Below are 20,850 nucleotides of genomic sequence, written 5' to 3'. Positions count from 1 at the left end.
ATATTTATCTTAAAAATCATTTAGGTATGTACATCTGTTCACTATATATTTCTTATCTTATATATTCGATTATTTGGAGATTACGAACGGTATAAGATTATTGTTCAGTCCCATTCATGAAAGGTATGAAGTCTTCGGCACAGCCGAAGACAGTCCCGTCCCTACTTGTTTTCTGTTAAAAACCGGACTATCATGAGGAAGTGCTCTATAGATTCTTTTTTCCCATCACCATGATGTGAAAACTTACATCAGGGCAGGTTTTTTGGTATTCCATTTTACTATATGCATGTTTATTACTAAAGAGGAGTGTATCTCTTCCTCGTGAACTGTACGGTCTCGCGATTGTTCAGGAACGGTCATCGGCGCTTCTCAATAGCTACGACTTTTATAAAAGTTGCCATGCAGCAGAAGATATAAAATTAAGATCGTTTGATTAGCCACCTGTGCAGCTATTGAATGCGTCATCATCATCATATTTGTTCGTATTGGCGCAGCTAAGATCTTTAATTGACATTGTTCGTAATTCAGATGCCATCACAGCCAGTCAGTTACGCCGATTACTTTGAAACTGTCGCTGCGATATTTTTTGTTCTTTCGGGAATTGTGGTAATATCTCTTTTTACATGAATAGTTGCCAACTTTGCTTTTCTCAACTTCGTTAACAATATACTTCTTGACTCATACGAAAGCTCACGCCTCTGTCTGAAAAGTCGGAAAGGATGCGTACGAAGAGGTTTTTCGTCATTCCGTATCTATGTACATTATGTCAGACAACAAGGTAGCCTTGCTTGTCTGGCAGACTTACACAACTACTTCCGAGGTAGTAGATGATTGTATCAGACTCCTCAATGATCTGGAAATCAAATGGCAAACCACCTTGCTAAAAAGGCAGCCACAACACAATTTTTATGGTCCAGAGCCTTCTGGGAGCACACCAAAGCACTCACGTGGGAGACCATAAGTACATGCACAGAATAAAGCAAGCAGCAATACTTATGTACAAGGGAATGAAGAATATTCCACACACATAACCAGCAGTTCGAAGCGACGAGATATTTCACATACATATATGTAGCCGGCAGCTAAGAGCAGAAGTTGTTACTCACACATACACACGCATATAGCTAGAAGAAAGACATAAACTACAGATATACATGTATATAGCTAAATAACCAAGCATGAGATACATCTGTTCTAGAAGGCATGTTCGTGTAACGAATATATCTTAGGAGAAATGGGCAAACGAGGTGACCGTGAGTATAAAAGCAGCGCAAGCTAAGGAATCAGTAATCAGTTTGAATTTAAGCACGCTATGAAGTGAAGTATAATTGCGATTGTGAAGTACTACTCCCAAAGTAGTCTAAATAAAGACCATTTTGCAATACTGAATATTGGATTTATTTATTCGACAGTTCAGCGATTCGAACGTTAGCAGAAGGGGTGTAATTATCAGGAATTTCCCAAAATCGTTACATATATATAAATTTATACTTACACAAAAAGTAAATGAGATAACACTATTGACAAGAAGAAAACTGTTTTCCCGTAAGCCCTTATTTTCCTGCTTTGTGTCACTATTTTTTATCTACTTTAACTAGACCTTACTCACTATATGCAACCAAAAATTCGCCTATACTAGCAGCCCTAGAGCGTATTTGTCTATTTCTGATAACTTTACAACATTTAGGTAGTTCATTATCTCTTCAATAGGTGATCACGCTAACTTCCACATTAAGTGCGCACAAATTTCCTCCTAAAATTTCATATACAGATAATTCTCGCATATTTTACTTCCTTTACATTAGGTCGGTTGAATGTTTGCCCGCTCTTCATACAAATCTTGCAATCGATGTTTAAGTAACTTCTCATTGAGCTACAAACGTGAAACTTTACACATAGGTTAGAATACCGTGACAATGCAACAAAAGGGAAAAAATCCGTTAGGTGGCGCACGGATCGAAATAATTAGATAAGAATTTGAAAATTTTCAAACCAGCTTTTAAGTAACTTCTCGATGAGCTAGAGACTTGAAATTTCAAACTTAATTCAAAGGTCGATGAAAGCCGATGACTCGATACAAAAAGATTCGCTAGGTGGCGCACGGAATGAGATATTTAGAAAAATCGTACGAAACGGAGGGAATTTCGGAATTAATTTTTATGTAAGTTCTCATTGAGCTACAACTTTAAAACTTCATAGATAGGATACGACGCCGAGAAAATTTAAGAAAAGGAGAAAAAATTCCGTTAGGTGGCGCACGGATCGAAATATTTAGATAAGAATTTGGAAATTTGGTGTTTTGAGATCGATTATAAAGTAACTTCTCATTGAGCTACAAACATGAAACCTCAGAGAAAAGTAAAGACACCGTTACAAAGGAACAAAAGGGGGAAAAATTCCGTTAGGTGGCGCACGGAACGAAAAAAATTATATAATAATTTGAAAATTTGCAACTGGGTTTTAAGTAACTTCTCGATGAACTAGAGGCTAAAAATTTAGAGCTTAATTCAGATCGCTGATAGCACATGACACAATACAAAAAGTTTCGCTAAGGGGCGCACGGACTGAGATATTTAGAAAAATCAAACGGAACGGAGGGAATTTTGGGATTGATTTTTATGTAAGTTCTCATTGAGCTACAAGCGTAAAACTTAAAAGATAGGTTAAAACACCGAGAAAATGTAAGAAAAGGAGAAAATAAAAATAAAATAAAACAAGTAAGGACGGGACTGTCTTCGGCTGTGCCGAAGACTTCATACCTTTCATGAATGGGGCTGAACAATAATCTTATGCTATTCGTAATCACCAAATAATGCGCTGTATAAGATAAGAGATATATAGTGAACAGATGTACACACCTAAACTTTTTAAGATAAATATAAAAAAATAGCAAAAAACCCCCTTATCTGAACGATCGGTTGTATGGGATATATAATATATATAGCTCCGATCCAAATGATTTTTACAGGAAATCTTCTATGATATATTAAAATACATATCACCGAGTTTCACGTTTATACTTTCTAAATTGCTGCAGGAAAGACCAAAATCGTCTTATCTGAACGATCGGTTGTATGGGAGATATATGTTATAGCGGTCCGATCCTACCGGATCCGACAAATGTCTAATATAATACAAAAATACATCCTTGCCAAATTTCATTGAGATATCTCAAAATTTGTGGGACTAGTTTGCGTTCAAACAGACAGACGGACGGACAGACAGACGAACAGACGGAAATGGCTATATTAACTCAGTTCGTCGCCCTGATCAATTCGGTATACTTAATGGCGAGTCTGTCTTCTATATTTCTCAACGTTACAAGCATCGGACCAAAGTTAATACACCATTTCATATTCATGAAAGGTATAAAAATGTTAAGCACTTCCTTTATATAAATGGACAAAAATCAGCGAAAAATGTCTCCTTATATAAAGACATATTCTTGCTAAACTTTGATTTTTAAATTTTGACACACAAACTGCAAAAATGTTTATGAGAAGTAAAAATATAAAGGTGGAGCACAATTAACTGACTAATAATATCTCCTTTCCTACCAACTTTCCAATCCAAGTAATATGCGCTCCACTTTTATATTTTTTGCTTCTCATAAATATGTGTATTTGCAATTTCTATGTCAAAATTTAAAAATCAAAGTTTTCTTGCTGTCTTTATATAAGGAGACATTTTTCGCTGATTTTTGTCCATTTATATAAAGGAAGTGCTTAACATTTTTTTATTTTATTTTTATTTGTGTTTAGTTTAAGATTGTTTGTTCGTTAAATTTTCAAACAGTAATTTTATAATCAATCACATTAGCGCCATAGCTGACGAAATTTGTTCTGCCTTCGCTCTCATCACGATTTAACTAAAAGCTTTCACTTTTGCCCACTCAACTATTCGCATTCACATATACATAAGTATGTATGTAACTATATACTGAATACATTAGGGTAGTCGATAACAATAAAAAGAAGAAACTTTTCTGTTTCTGTACTCTAAGCGTAAATTCTAAAACTTCAGAAATATTTTTAAATTTCTTTTTTAAAATGTTCAACTTTTTCATTTGAAAAAAAAAATAACGGATAAACCAGTTTTTAGTCCATTGAATTTTAGACGGAAACCCCAGAATTTTATGAAGCTTAGAAGTAGTCTTAAGGGGCTATAATTTTCAGATTACAAAAAGGTAAACATCTAGAGTGGGTTACATTTTAGTTACGAAAAACTATATTTAGAGTCAACACTCTTAATATCGGGAGAACTAGCTCTGAGACGACCATGGCCGGTTGCTTCTTAACTGGGTTTGAACGAAACTAAAAACGAGAGGAACTTACTAATGACCGGTAATAGGGATATCCGAAAAAATGAGATACCGTAGAAAGAGGCTAAGAAATGGAGAAAATATTAAGAAATGGAGAAAGGAGGAAGAAGATGCGGAACAAGAGAAGCAGGAAGAGGAAGGGGATCAAAAGTGACGTCAGGAAAGCAGAAGAAGGGGAGCAGGAAACATTAGAAGAGTATGAAGATAAGAAATATAAAAGAGGAAAGAGGAAAGAAACGTTTTTTATATACCCAGAAAAACAAGAACATTAAGGAATATGAAAGTGGAAAAGGGAAGAAAAAGAAAAAATAATAATAAACACGCTGAGTATAAAAAGGAAGCAGAAAACAAAAATAAAAGCAAAAGAAAGATAAAAATAAAAAAGAAAATAAAAAGAAAGTAAAACTAATGAGAAAAATAAAAAGAACAAGTAAGGAAGGTTAAGTTCGGGTGTAACTGAACATTACATACTCAGTTGAGAGCTATGGTGGCAACATAAGGGAAAATAAACATGTAGGAAAATGAACCGAGGGTAATCCTGGAATGGGTTTGTATGACATATCTATCAAATGAAAGGTATTAAAGAGAATTTTATGAGGAAGTGGGCCATAGTTCTATAGGTGGACGCCATTTAGGGATATCGCCATAAAGGCGGATCAGGGTTGACTCTAAAATTTGTTTGTACGATATGGGTATCAAATTAAAGGTATTAATGAGGGTTTTAACAGGGAGTGGTGGTAGTTGTATAGGTGGTCGCCTTTTCGAGATATTGGCATAAAGGTGGACCAGGGGTGACTCTAGAATGCGTTTGTACGATATGGGTATCAAATGAAAGGTGTTAATGAATATTTTAAAAGGGCGTGGGCCTTAGTTCTATAGGTGGACGCCTTTTCGGGATATCGTTATAAAGGTGGACCAGGGTTGACTCTAGAAATTGTTTGTACGATATGGGTATCAAATGAAAGGTGTTAATGAGTATTTTAAATGGGAGTAATCCTTAGTTCCATAGGTGGACGCCGTTTCGAGATATCGCCATAAAGGTGGACCAGGGGTGACTCTAGAATTCGTTTGTGCAATATGGGTATCAAACGAAAGGAGTTAATGAGTATTTTAAGAGGGAGTGGGCCTTTCTGGACTAGGGGTGACTCTAGACTTTGTTTGTACGATATGGGTATCAAATGAAAGGTGTTAATGAGTATTTTAAAAGGGAGTGGGCCTTCGTTCTATAGGTGTTCGCCTTTTCGAAATATCGCCATAAAGGTGGACCAGGGGTGACTCTAGAATGAGTTTGTACGATATGGGTATCAAATTAAAGGTATTAATGAGAGTTTTAAAAGGGAGTGGTGGTAGTTGTATATGTGAAAGCGTTTTCCAGATATCGACCAAAATGTGGACCAGGGTGACCCAGAACATCATCTGTTGGATACCGCTAATTTATTTATATATGTAATACCTGCCAACATTTTAAAGGTTTTTTATTTCGCCCTGCAGAACTTTTTCATTTTCTTCTACTTAATATGGTAGGTGTCACAACCATTTTATAAAGTTTTTTCTAAAGTTATATTTCGCGTCAATAAAACAATCCAATTACCTTACCATATTTCATCCCTTTTTTCGTATTTGGTATAGAATTATGGCATTTTTTTCATTTTTCGTAATTTTCGATATCGAAAAAGTGGGCGTGGTCATAGTCGGATTTCGTTCAGTTTTCATACCAAGATAAAGTGAGTTCAGATAAGTACGTGAACTGAGTTTAGTAAAGATATATCGATTTTTGCTCAACTTATCGTGTTAACGGCCGAGCGGAAGGACAGACGATCCACTGTGTATAAAACCTGGGCGTGGCTTCAACCGATTTCGCCCTTTTTCACAGAAATAAGTTATCGTCCCAAAATCTAAGCCCCTACCAAATTTCACAAGGGTTGGTAAATTTTTGTTCGACTTATGGCATCAAAATTATCCTAGACAAATCAAATGAAAAAGGGCGGAGCCACGCCCATTTTGAAATTTTCTTTTTTAATTTTTGCATTTTGTTGCACCATATCATTACTGGAGTTGAATGTTGACATAATTTACTTATATACTGTAAAGATATTAAATTTTTTGTTAAAATTTGACTTAAAAAAAAATTTTTTTTTAAAAGTGGCGTGGTCGATTTTGCTAATTTTTATTAAGCATACATATAGTAATAGGAGTAACGTTCCTGCCAAATTTCATCATGATATCTTCAACGACTGCCAAATTACAGCTTGCAAAACTTTTAAATTACCTTCTTTTAAAAGTGGGCGGTGCCACCCCCATTGTCCAAAATTTTACTAATTTTCTATTCTGCGTCATAAGTTCAACTCACCTACCAAGTTTCATCGCTTTATTCGTCTTTGGTAATGAATTATTTCACTTTTTCAGTTTTTCGAAATTTTCGATATCGAAAAAGTGGGCGTGGTTATAGTCCGATATTGTTCACTTTAAATAGCGATCTGAGATGAGTGCTCAGGAACCTACATACCAAATTTCATCAAAATACCTCAAAATTTACATAAGTTATCGTGTTAACGGACGGACGGACATGGCTCAATCAAATTTTTTTTCGATCCTGATGATTTTGATATATGGAAGTCTATATCTATTCCGATTCCTTTATACCTGTACAACCAACCGTTATCCAATCAAAGTTAATATACTCTGTGAGCTCTGCTCAACTGAGTATAAAAAGGGAAAAATAAAAAAGGAATATAAAAGAAATAAAAAGATGATAAAACAAGTAAGGAAGGTTAAGTTCGGGTGTAACCGAACATTACATACTCAGTTGAGAGCTGTGGTAACAACATAAGGGAAAATAACCATGTAGGAAAATGAACCGAGGGAAACCCTGGAATGTGTTTGTATGACATGTGTATCAAATGAAAGGCATTAAAGAGTATTTTTAAAAGGGAGTGGGCCTTCGTTTTATAGGTGTTCGCCTTTTCGAGATATCGCCATAAAGGTGGACCAGGGGTGACTTTAGAATTTGTTTGTACGATATGGGTATCAAATGAAAGGTATTAATGAGAGTTTTAAAAGGGAGTGGTGGTAGTTGTATATGTGAAAGCGTTTTCCAGATATCGACCAAAATGTGGACCAGGGTGACCCAGAACATCATCTGTTGGATACCGCTAATTTATTTATATATGTAATACCTGCCAAGATTTTAAGGGTTTTTTATTTCGCCCTGCAGAACTTTTTCATTTTCTTCTACTTAATATGGTAGGTGTCACAACCATTTTATAAAGTTTTTTCTAAAGTTATATTTCGCGTCAATAAAACAATCCAATTACCTTACCATATTTCATCCCTTTTTTCATATTTGGTATAGAATTATGGAATTTTTTTCATTTTTCGTAATTTTCGATATCGAAAAAGTGGACGTGGTCATAGTCGGATTTCGTTCATTTTTCATACCAAGATAAAGTGAGTTCAGATAATTACGTGAACTGAGTTTAGTAAAGATATATCGATTTTTGCTCAAGTTATCGTGTTAACGGCCATGCGGAAGGACAGACGGTCGACTGTGTATAAAAACTGGGCGTGACATCAACCGATTGCGCCCATTTTCACAGAAAACAGTTAACGCCATAAAATCTATGCCCCTACCAAATTTCAAAAGGATTGGTTAATTTTTGTTCGACTTATGGCGTTAAAAGTATCCTAGACAAATCAAGTGAAAAGGGCGGAGCCACGCCCATTTTTAAATTTTATTTTATTTTTGTATTTTGTTGCACCATATCATTACTGGAGTTGAATCTTGACATAATTTACTTATATACTGTAAAGATATTAAATTTTTTGTTAAAATTTTACTTTAAAAAAAATTTTTTTTTAAAAGTGGGCGTGGTCCTTCTCCGATTTTCCTAATTTTTATTAAGCGTACATATAGTAATAAGAGTAACGTTCCTGCCAAATTTCATCATGATATCTTCAACGACTGCCAAATTACAGCTTGCAAAAGTTTTAAATTACCTTCTTTTAAAAGAGGGCGGTGCCACGCCCATTGTCCAAAATTTTACTAATTTTCTATTTTGCGTCATAAGTTCAACTCATCTACCATGTTTCGTCGCTTTATCGGTCTTTTGTAATGAATTATCGCACTTTTTCGGTTTTTCGAAATTTTCGATATCGAAAAAGTGGGCGTGGTTATAGTCCAATATTGTTCATTTTAAATAGCGATCTGAGATGAGTGCTCAGGAACCTACATACCAAATTTCATCAAGATACCTCAAAATTGACTCAAGTTATCGTGTTAACGGACGGACGGACGGACGGACGGACGGACGGACATGGCTCAATCAAATTTTTTTTCGATCCTGATTATTTTGATATATGGAAGTCTATATCTATCTCGATTCCTTTATATATGTACAACCAACCGTTATCCAATCAAACTTAATATACTCTGTGAGCTCTGCTCAACTGAGTATAAAAAATGTTAAGGACTACCTTTATATAAATGGACCAAAAAATAGAAGGCAATTTTTCCTTTAATACAAAGGAATGTTGTCTAATAAACTTTAACAATAGCTCTTGTAAAAGAATTTTTGGACTTAAAAATCTACAGGTGGAGCGCAATCTTTCAATTTAAGGCAAACCATGTACTTGGGATTAACTAATTGATTATTTAAAATTTAAACACGCGCTCTACCTTTATAATTATACTCAGTTGAGCAGAGCTCACAGAGTATATTTACTTTGATTGGATAACGGTTGGTTGTACAGGTATAAAGGAATCGAGATAGATATAGACTTCCATATATCAAAATCATCAGTACCGAAAACAAATTTGATTGAGCCATGTCCGTCCGTCCGTCCGTCCGTTAACACGATAACTTGAGTAAATTTTGAGGTATCTTGACTAAATTTGGTATGTAGGTTCCTGGGCACTCATCTCAGATCGCTATTTAAAATGAGCGATATCGGACTATAACCACGCCCACTTTTTCGATATCGAAAATTTGTAAAAATCGAAAAAGTGCGATAATTCATTACCAAAGACGGATAAAGCGATGAAACTTGGTGGGTGGGTTGAACTTATGACGCAGAATAGAAAATAAGTAAAATTTTGTACAATGGGCGTGGCACCGCCCACTTTTAAAAGAAGGTAATTTAGAAGTTTTGCAAGCTGTAATTTGGCAGTCGTTGAAGATATTATGATGAAATTTGGCAGGAACGTTACCTGTATTACTATATGTATGCTTTACAAAAATTAGCAAAATCTGAGGACAACCACGCCCACTTTAAAAAAAATTTTTTTTAAAGTGTAATTTTTACAAAAACTTTAATATCTTTACAGTATATAAGTAAATTATGTCAACATTTAACTCCAGTAATGATATGGTGCAACAAAATACAAAAAGAAAAGAAAATTTCAAAATGGGCGTGGCTCCGCCCTTTTTCATTTGATTTGTCTAGGATACATGTAATGCCATAAGTCGAACAAATATTTACCACTCCTTGTGAAATTTGGTAGAGGCTTAGATTCTAGGACGATAACTGTTTTCTGTGAAAAAGGGCGAAATCGGTTGAAGCCACGCCCAGTTTTTATACACAGTAGATCGTCTGTCCTTGCGCTCGGCCGTTAAAACGATAACTTGAGCAAAAATCGATATATCTTTACTAAACCCAGTTCACATAATTATCTGAACACACTTTGTATTGGTATAAAAAATGGCCGAAATCCGACTATGACCACGCCCACTTTTTTGATTTCGAAAATTACGAAAAATGAAAAAAATGCCATAATTCTATACCAAATACGAAACATGGTAATTTCATTGGTTTATTGACGCAAAATATAACTTTAGAAAAAAACTTTGTAAAATGGGTGTGACACCTACCATTATTAAGTAGAAGAAAATGAAAAAGTTCTGCAGGGCGAAATCGAAAGCCCTTGGAATCATGGCAGTAATACTATTCGTGGTATTACATATATAAATAAATTAGCGGTACCCGACAGATGATGTTGTGGGTAACCCTGGTCCACATTTTGGTCAAAATCTCGAAAACGCTTTCACATATACAACTACAACCACTCCCTTTTAAAATTGTTATTAATACCTTTAATTTGACACCCATATTGTACAAACACATTATAGAGTCACCACTGGTCCACCTTTACGGCGATATATCGAAAAGGCGTCCAGCTATAGAACTAAGGCCCACTGCCTTTTAAAATACTCATTATCACCTTTTGTTTGATACTCATAATGTACAAACGCATTCTAGAGTCAACCCTGATCCACCTTTATAACGATATCCCGAAAAGGCGTCCACCTATAGAACTAAGGCCCACTCCCTTTTAAAATACTCATTAACACCTTTCATTTGATACCCATATCGTACAAACAAATTCTAGAGTCACCCCTGGTCCACCTTTATATCGATATTTCGAAAAAGCGTCCACCCATAGAACTAAGGTCCACTCCTCTTTAAAATACTCATTAACACCTTTCGTTTGATACCCATATTGTATAAACGCATTTTAGAGTCATCCCTGGTCCACCTTTATGGCAATATCTCGAAAAGGCGTCCACGTATAGAAATAAGGCCCACTCCCTTTTAAAATAATCATTATCACCTTTCGTTTGATACTCATAATGTACAAACGCATTCTAGAGTCAACCCTGGTCCACCTTTATAACGATATCCCGAAAAGGCGTCCACCTATAGAACTAAGGCCTACTCCCTTTTAAAATACTCATTAACACCTTTCATTTGATACCCATATCGTACAAACAAATTCTAGAGTCACCCCTGGTGCACCTTTATATCGATATTTCGAAAAAGCGTCCATCCATAGAACTAAGGCCCACTCCCTTTTAAAATACTCATTAACACCTTTCGTTTGATACCCATATTGTATAAACGCATTTTAGAGTCATCCCTGGTCCACCTTTATGGCAATATGTCGAAAAGGCGTCCACGCATAGAGATAAGGCCCACTCCCTTTTAAAATACTCCTTAACACCTTTCATTTGATACCCATATCGTACAAACAAATTCTAGAGTCACCCCTAAAAAAAAAAACCCTGGTCCACCTTTATAACGATATTCCGAAAAGGCGTCCACCTATAGAACTAAGGCCCACTCCCTTTTAAAATACTCATTAACACCTTTCATTTGGTACCCATATCGTACAAACAAATTCTAGAGTCACCCCTGGTCCACCTTTATATCGATATTTCGAAAAGGCGTCCACCCATAGAACTAAGGCCCACGCCCTTTTAAAATATTCATTAACACCTTTCATTTGATACCCATATCGTACAAACAACATATTCCAGGGTTACCCTAGGTTCATTTTCCTACATGGTGATTTTCCCTTATTTTGTCTCCATAACTCGCAACTGAGTGCGTAATGTTCGGTTACACCCGAACTTAGCCTTCCTTACTTGTTTTAAATACCAAAATTCTTTTTCAAGAGCTATTGTTAAAGTTTTTTAGTCAAAATTCAACAAGACTATGTCTGTATTAAAGGAAAAATTTCCTTCTATTTTTTGGTCCATTTATATAAAGGTAGACCTTAAAACATTTTTATCATCTTTTTATTTTCAATTTTTTAATACTGCATACAAAAAGGCAATTGCAGCTTTGATTAGTAATTTAAGTAATTCCTTATAGAAAATTATTATCTTTATTTATTTGTTCAAAATAGCAAGATTTAAGAGAATTAGTGCAATTTTCGCTAACAACACTGGCGAAAACAATAGAATTCCACCTCGTTTGTCAGCTACTTAATTTGCACAGCTAAAAATGGTGGTGAAATTCGCATACGCCTGGAAGTCTGAAAAGAATCGTGGTGAACGTCGCGTACGCCTAAAAGTATGCTAGGACGTGCATTATGTTGGGCCTTCAACGAGGTGGAATTCTACAACGCCTGCAACACTCAGGAGGCTAGCCATGAAGGTATGGCCTAATCTTCTAAATAGCTCGACTTGTGCGTTAGGTGGCTTAAATTTTTTTCAGATTCCAAGTCTCTAGATATCCAGGAAGTTAATTAAAAATCGATTGCAAGATTCCCAATTTAAAATTAGTTTTCTCAATATCTCGACCCATGCGCCACCTAGCAGATTTTTTTGGATAAAATATTGCATTGTCACCGGGTTCTGACTTACGGCCCCAGTTTCATGTCCCTAGCTCATCGGGAAGTTACTCGAAAATCGATCGCAAGATTCCCCACGTTACTAAAGGATTTGCAGTTATCTTGACTAGCGCGCCACCTAGCGGAACTTTGTTTTCTATAAGTTGTACTGTCACCGGGCCTCTAACTAAGTGCCAAGTTTCAAGTCCCTAGGTAACCGGGAAGTTACTCAAAAATCGATTGCAATATTCCCCTCGTTTTTCAAGGATTTGTAGTTATATCACTTAGCGCGCCACCTAGCGGAATTTTGTTTTCTGTAAATTGTATTGTCACCGGGTGTCAAGCTATGTGCAAAGTTACAAGTCTCTAGGTAACCGCGCAGTTAGTTAAAAATGGATTGAAAAATTCCCAAATTAATCGTTTTTCAAGGATTTTAGGTATCTCACTAAGCGCCACCTAGCGGAATTTTTGTTTTCTTTAAATTGTATTGTCACCAGGCCTCGAACTATGTGCTGAGTTACAAGTCTCTGGGTAACCGGGAAGTTGGTTAAAAATGGATTAAAAGATTCCCAAATTAAAACAAATTTTCATAATATCACGATCCATGCGCCACCTAGCGGATTTTTTTTTGATAAAATATTGCTTTGTCATCGGGTTCTGACCCACGGCCCAAGTTTTAAGTCTCTAGCTCACTGGCAAGTACTCAAAAATCTATCGCAAGATTCCCCTCGTTTTTCAGGGATTTGTAGTTATCTCAATTAGCACGCCACCTAGATTTTTATAAATTGTATTGTTACCGGGTCTCGAACTATGTGCTATGTTACAAGTCTCTAGATAACAGGGAAGTTAGTTAAAATGGATTAAAAAATTCGCAAATTAAAATTAATTTTCCTAATATCTCGATCCATGCGCCACCTAGCAGAATTTTTTTTGACAAAATATTGCATTGTCACCGGGTTCCGACTTACGGCTGAAGTTTTATATCTCCAGCTCACCGGGAAGTTACTCAAAAATCGATTGCAATATTCCCCTCGTTTTTCAAGGATTTGTAGTTATATCACTTAGCGCAGTACCTAGCGGAATTTTGTTTTCTCTAAATTGCATTGTCACCGGGTCTCAGGCTATGTGCTAAGTTACAAGTCTCTAGGTAACCGGGAAGCTAGTTAAAAATGGATTGAAAAATTCCCAAATTAAAATTAATTTTCCTAATATCTCGACCCATGCGCCACCTAGCGGATTTTTTTTAAACAAAATATTGTATTGTCACCGGGTTCCGACTTACCGCTCTCCGGGCTCACCGGGAAGTTACTCAAACATCGATTGCAAGATTCCCTGCATTTTTTTAGGAATTTTCAGGTATTTTCGTTTATCTCGATTCATCTGCCACCTGGCGGCATTTTGTTTTCTACGAATTGTAGTGCCGTCGACTCGAAAACTATGTGCTAAGTTTCAAGTCTCTGGATCGCCAAGAAGTTAGTTAAAAGTCGATCGCAAAATTTCCATTTTAAAATTAATTTTCTGTATATCTCGATCCGTGCGCCACCTAGCGGATTTTTTTCACTTGCATTGTAATGTCTCGCAGATCTGAACTCTGTTCTAAGTATCAAGTGTCTAGCTCAACGGGAAGTTACCGAAAAAGACTTTTCTGTGGGTCAAAAATTCGTATGGAAATGAGGGGACAAACATGAAGCGACTTAATATAAAGGTACAAAAATACATCATATGATTTATATTTTCGTTTTGATAATTAGAGAGAAATTGCAAAGTTCACAAACGGCGATTGTTACTAGGACATGTTTCTGAATTTCACTTCTTCATCTGCAAGCTTCTCGGGAGCTGAGTATTGAACTCGAAACTCCAACATTCATACCAGTGTCAAGGTAGATGCATGCCTTTAACCACTCAGCCATATGAATGCCCCGCTGTTCGCCTTGCAATTGGTCTTTAAGTGTTGCCTTTGTTGTAATTCATTTTATTCGCCATTTTTAGGTAGATATAATTCTATATTCTGTTTAACCTAATGGTGTTGAATTTTTGGCGCGCTTAAATAAAGCAATTTGAGCCAGTCTCGCTAATTACATACATATTTTCGTTTGTAGATTCTACTTACTCTGGTAATTTCAATTCAAAGTCCTCTAAAGAGGAAATCACTGGTGCTATCCGTTTCTCTGGCATTTTGTTGATGTTACAGTTGTCGTTATTGTTGTTTTTGGTTGTTGCTGCACAATGGCTATTGCTTGCTAAATACGAACGTTTCACAAGATTACTGGAGGAAGAAGCGGTGATGCGTTGCGGTGTCTTTGATATGAATAAAACTAACGGCAAAATACTACGTAATAGACGCACTGCAGCATAAATGAGATAAATAAAGAATAGACAAGAAATATAAGCACATTGAACGGATTTAAAGTAGAATTGATATGCATTTGTTTACAATAATAAATGCGTTTATATATACAGCGTGCTTCGTAAATATAACCCACCAGACTAAACCCGCGGCTCCGCGAAAAAAATTTGTTTCAAGTTCCATAACAAAAAAATGCCTATATTACTTCCAGGAACGCCTAGAATCAATATAAAACTATTTTATAGATAAAGATGAATTTTATAGATATAGATTTAGAATTGACATGTTTGAACTATTAATGAAATTTTCTTTTAATTTCAATAGTGTTCTCTTAGAAATGCTTAAAACCAAAATTTTAATGTTTCCTAAAAAAGTTCCAAAAATTTGAAAGTTTGTTGAGTTATTTACAATAAAAAAACTGAAGATACAGCTTTCTAACCCATTAAATTTGTTCCAATAAAATACAAATTTTTAGTGGTTCCTAAGATTTTGAGAATTTTCTTCACCGCACATTTCTCAATTCAACGTTTTTATATGAAAAAAATTGACAACGCTGTCAGGAAGAAAATTCTGATAACTCAACGGGTTTGTAGGCCCCTTAAAGTTGCATTTTGCGAGAATAAAATTGCACGAGTTACAAATGTTTAGTTTAGGTTTCTTAATTTAAAACTATCGATCAATTTTAATATCTAATTTTGATTTTGAGTCGAAAAGTCCTGATCAAAAATTGTTTCAAATAAAAATTTGAGGTTTTAGGAGTTCCTGTAACATATTTCAGAGATTTACTTTTATTATTATTTTTTTCTTGAACAGCAAAAGTACAGTTAAACCAAACCACACTTTTTTATGTGAAACAATTAAATTTATACAGATAAATTTGAAGCCATCCACTGCTCAATATTGATGTAGCAAAATCCATCTTCGTTAATGTTACCAGTCCTCGAAAGGAACAAGGTTTCAAAAAACTTACCAATTCTAAGACAGTAAAAGGTTTTAAAATAGTGACCATTAACAAATAAGTGACCATTTTCAAAAAAGTAACCATTTTCGAAAAAGCAGCAATTATTTTCAAAAACTTTAATATATTAAAAAAATTTATAAATATCAAAAGAGTAATCATTTTCAAGAAAACAAAAAAAAAAAAATAAATAACAAAAATAAATAAAAAGTGTAGCCATATTAAAAAAACCAACCACTTTCAAGCAAGCAACAATTTTTTGAACAAAGGTAACCATTTTCAAACAAGTAACTATGTTCAAGAAAGTTACCATTTTCCAAAAGTAATAAATTGAAAAAAAAATACCATTTTAGAAAAGTTACCAGTTTGAAAAAAGTAGCAATATTAAAAGAAGTAACCCTTTTCAAAAGGTAGAAATTTTTCAAAATGTAACATATTTTCAAAAAAGTTGCCATTTTTAATAACTAACCAATTTGGAAAAAGTAACAATTAAAAGAAAAATAACCAATTCGAAAAAAGTGAACATTTTTAAAAAAGTAACCAATATTAATTTATTTTTATACTCAGAGTGCTTTGCACAGAGAGTATATTAACTTTGATTGGGTAACGGTTGGTTGTACAGGTATAAAGAAATCGAGATAGATATAGACTTCCGTATATCAAAATCATCAGTATCAAAAAAAAAATTTGATTGAGCCATGTCCGTCCGTTCGTCCGTCTATCCGCCCGTCTGTCCGTTAACACGATAATTTGGTTAAATATTGAGATATCTTCACCAAATTTGGTACACAAGTTTATCTGGACCCAGAATAGATTGCTATTGAAAATGAGCGAAATCGGATGATAACCACGCCCAATTTTTAATATATATAATATTTTGGAAAACACAAAAAACCTGATTATTTAGTAAATAATACACCTACAATGTTGACATTTGACGTGTGGACTGATATTGACTCTTAATAAAAATTTGAAAAAATTTTTTGAAATGGGCGTGGCACCGCCCACTTGTGGTAAAATCAATTTTACAAATATTATTAATCATGAATCAATAATCGTTAAACCTATCGTAACAAAATTCGGCAGGGAGGTTGCCTTTACTATAAGGAATACTTTGAAGAAAAATTAACGAAATCGGCTGAGGACCACGCCCACTTTTATATAAAAGATTTTTAAAAGGGTCGTGGACGAATAAAATAAGCTATATCTTTGCAAAAAGAGCTTTGTATCAATGGTATTTCATTTCCCAAGTGTATTTATAACATTAAATAGGAAAAACTTCAAATTTAAAAAAATAGGCGTGGCACCGCCCCTTTTATGACTAAGCAATTTTCTATGTTTCTGGAGCCATAACTCGAAAAAAATTAACCGATCGTAATAAAATTAGGTACACAAATTTTCCCTATAGCAGGAAATATTTTTAGAAAAATGGACGATACCGGTTGCAGACCACGCCCACTTTTATATAAACGATTTTTAAAAGGGTCGTAGACGAAAATAATAAGCTATATCTTAGCGAAAAAAAGCTTTGCATTAATAGAACTTTACTTTATAAATTGAATTATAACATTAAATCGGAAAATACTAAAATTTTTGAAATTGAGTTCGATTTTTCAACCATGAGACATATGTATTTATTTATTACTACAAGGGTTAATGCACAATCATGCCAATCCTGTATTTATTGACATTTGCATTATCTCTATTCCTTTTGTTCACAATTCTTTCTTACATTCTGGCATAAAAAATAAAAATAAATGTAAGGCGCGATAACCTCCGAAGAGATCTAAGGCCGAGCTTCTCTTCCAATTTGCGTCGTGCTCCTCTTGATTTTTCCCTACAAATTGGCCGGACGGGACCTACATGTTTTGTGCCGACTCCGAACGGCATCTGCAAGGCAGATGAGTTTTCACTGAGAGCTTTTCATGGCAGAAATACAATCGGAGCGCTTGCCAGACACTGCCGAGGGGCGACCCCGCTTAGAAAAATTTTCTTCTAATTGAAAAATCTTATTTCTAAAATTTTGATGTTGCTTTGCCCGGGAGTTGAACCCAGGGCATACGGAGTGATAGGCGGAGCACGCTACCATCACACCACGGTGGCCGCCATTCTGGCATACAGTCTATTTTTCTTATATATACCGCTCGCTATCGAATAATTGCTTTTGCTAATACTTGCCAATATTTTTGAGTACATTAATTTGAATTAATAAAGTTATTTGTTGTTAAGAATTAAAGTATTCCCGAGTGTTGATTTCGATTTGGAAACCACCGCATCAGAGCAGCAGAAGCATTTCTTGCCGTACTGACAACCCGCTACAGGTATTAGCCGCAAAAGGTAAATCTACAAGAGAAGGTAATAATCCGCATCATTTTTTGATCCTTACGAGCCGAATCTGCTAAGCTGTGCAAGTATATATAAAGAAAAATATTCGCATTTAAATATATTTGCAAACCACATACAAATCGTCGCATCGGAAATTTAAGTAGGTGTCACAATCTGACATTGGAAATCCGCCGTGACATTCATTTAACCGCTACTACAGATTTCGATCTACGTTTTTTTCATCTTTTTATCCTGTAAATCGTATCGCCTTTGAGTTGCCCTCCGCAAGCAGCAGCAAACAAACCGCCGAGAAATATATACATAGTACATAAATTACATACGTACATTAGACCCTTCCATTTTTATAATTTTTTTTTGCTGCGAAGTACAATGTCTACTTTCCTCAAAACGCGTGACTCTGCCCTCAACGCCATTAAGCGGTACATGACGAAAAGTAAGGACGACGATTTTATTTTGGATGTCGATAATGTTGAAAGCTATCTGACATTGTTGAGTGAGCAATGGGCTCGTTTCAACACCGCGCAAGATGCAGTAGAGGTTTCGTGTGGAGCCGACAATATTGAGGTGGAGGAAAATGCTCGCATACATGCCGAAACCTGGTATTGCACGGCGTTGGCAAATTTTAAGCGCGTGCAGAAATGTAGAGCTGAATCTGTGTCGCAACCAATTTCGTCGTCAGCAACTGTGTCTGCATCCATTTGACTGCCCAAAATGGATCTTCCAACATTCGCCGGCGATTCAACTGAATGGATCGCGTTTTACGATGCTTTTTGTTCGCTAGTCGAAAACAATACTACCTTGTCGGGCGGGCAAAAGTTGTACTATCTGCGTAGTTGTTTAAAAGGAGACGCCCTTATCATAATAAGTGGATTTAAGATAAGCGACGCAAACTATACTGAGGCGTGGAACCTGCTCAAGGCGCGTTACAATGTTATGCGCGTCATCGTTGAAGCCTTAGGTGACATTAAAAAGGTCACTAATGATTCTGCTGATGCCATCAAAAGCGTTCTTAATGCATTTCATCAGCACATTCGAGAGCTCAAAGCGTTAGGTAGGCCGGTCGATTTTTGAGACGATTGGCTAGTTCACGAGATCGTTAACAAACTAGCGTTCGAGACCCGGAAGCAGTGGGAGTTGTCGCTGGTAAGCGATGAGCCACCAACCCTTGATCAGCTGACTACCTTTTTAGAAATACGATGCCGCTCGTTAGCGATGCTAACTACGCCTGATACCCAGACCACAGTAGGGAAGGTAACCCCGTCAAAATCAGCTGGAAAGTTAACAAAAGTTTTGCACGCGATCTCGGAACGAGCCAATACGCGATGTCTATACTGCAATGCAAGTCACAGGATTTATGCTTGTGAGAAGTTCCGCAATCTAGATGCCATCGCCAAATCGAAATTCCTTAAAGAATTCAAAGCATGTCTTAACTGTTTGAGTCCTGGACATTTCAAAGACCACTGTAACAGTACCTCCGCATGCCGTGTATGCCACCAACGGCATCACACACTGCTACATGGTATGGGAGTATCAACCGCTAGCACTACAACAGCTCATTTCATCGCTGAGGCAACTGCAACTTTCTCGACTAGTACCGCATCCACTATCGTTAAACCACCATTAACTTCCGCTTCTACATCTGTTTCGTCATGCCTGAGCTCTAAGGCTGACCCGCTAGCCATAAGGTAACATGCCGTTTTACTTTCAACCGCTGCCGTGAAGGTTCGCGATAGTTCCAATAGATGGCAGACAGCTCGTCTGTTATTTGATTCGGGTTCACATGCGACGTTCGTAACCGAGGCGTGTGTGCAGCGTTTAGGACTACCCCGAACATCGGCTTCCGTAGTGGTCACTGGGATCGGTTCATCCCAAGGAGGTCGCTGTAAGGGTGAGACATCACTTTTACTCTCATCGAGTTTTTCGGATGACTGCTACTCAATAAATGGCTTGATTTTACAAAAAATTACAAGCGACTTGCCATCGCAAAAGCTGGACATCCCTGAATGGCCACATATTCGGGGGTTTGTTCTGGCAGACCCGGACTTCATGAAACTCGGGCGCATCGACATTTTGGTTGGAATGGATGTCATGGGCCGTCTCATCTGTACCGAACTTCGCAAAGGTCCACCCGGCACACCGATAGCGCAAAAAACAGTATTCGGTTGGACTTTGTGCGGAAATGTTGATACTTCGCCGTCATCAACCCAACAAGTACAAACGCTGCACTGTGATGTGCAAATCGATCGAGCTCTGACTAGGCTGTGGGAACTTGAAGAGTCTCCACGTAAACAGCATTTGACGTTCGAAGAGCGCTCCTGTGAAGATCACTTCGCATCTACGCACTGCCGGTTGCCTGATGGTCGCTTTCTAGTGGAGTTACCGCTGAAAGTTGACGTGCCATTGGGTGACTCTCGCGACTTCGCAGTTCGCAGTCTGCTGCATATAGAACGGAGGATGACTCGTGACACCAAGTTGCAGGCACATTACAACGAGTTCATGCAAGAGCTTATGGAAATGGGCCATATGAAAGCCGTAACGGGAGCAACGAATAATGCTGTCTATTACATGCCGCATCATGCAGTGTTGAAGGAGTCCAGCATCACGACGAAGCTAAGAGTCGTTTTCAACGCTTCCGCCAAAACTTCGTCCGGAAATTCGCTAAACGACGGGCTGTTTGTTGGACCGCAACTGCAACAGGATCTGTATTCCATACTATTACGCTTTCGAACTCATCGATATGCTGTAACAGCGGATGTTGCTAAGATGTA

At 36.5% G+C, this 20,850-nt stretch overlaps 1 protein-coding gene across 6 annotated transcripts in view; it reads right to left on the bottom strand.

Moving 5' to 3' along the window:
• Positions 1–20,850, bottom strand: part of LOC137240738 (uncharacterized) — a 122,659-nt gene that overhangs the window by 25,471 nt on the left and 76,338 nt on the right. For all 6 annotated transcript variants that reach the window (XM_067767373.1, XM_067767374.1, XM_067767372.1 and 3 more), the window contains exon 2: positions 14,542–14,776. In XM_067767373.1, coding sequence (XP_067623474.1) covers positions 14,542–14,776 — 235 coding nt within the window. The remainder of the gene's footprint in view (positions 1–14,541; positions 14,777–20,850) is intronic.

The sequence above is a fragment of the Eurosta solidaginis genome, chromosome 2 (genome assembly GCF_040869045.1).
Source record: "Eurosta solidaginis isolate ZX-2024a chromosome 2, ASM4086904v1, whole genome shotgun sequence".
Lineage (NCBI taxonomy): Eukaryota > Metazoa > Arthropoda > Insecta > Diptera > Tephritidae > Eurosta > Eurosta solidaginis.
This window is presented reverse-complemented; position numbering and strand designations above follow the sequence as displayed.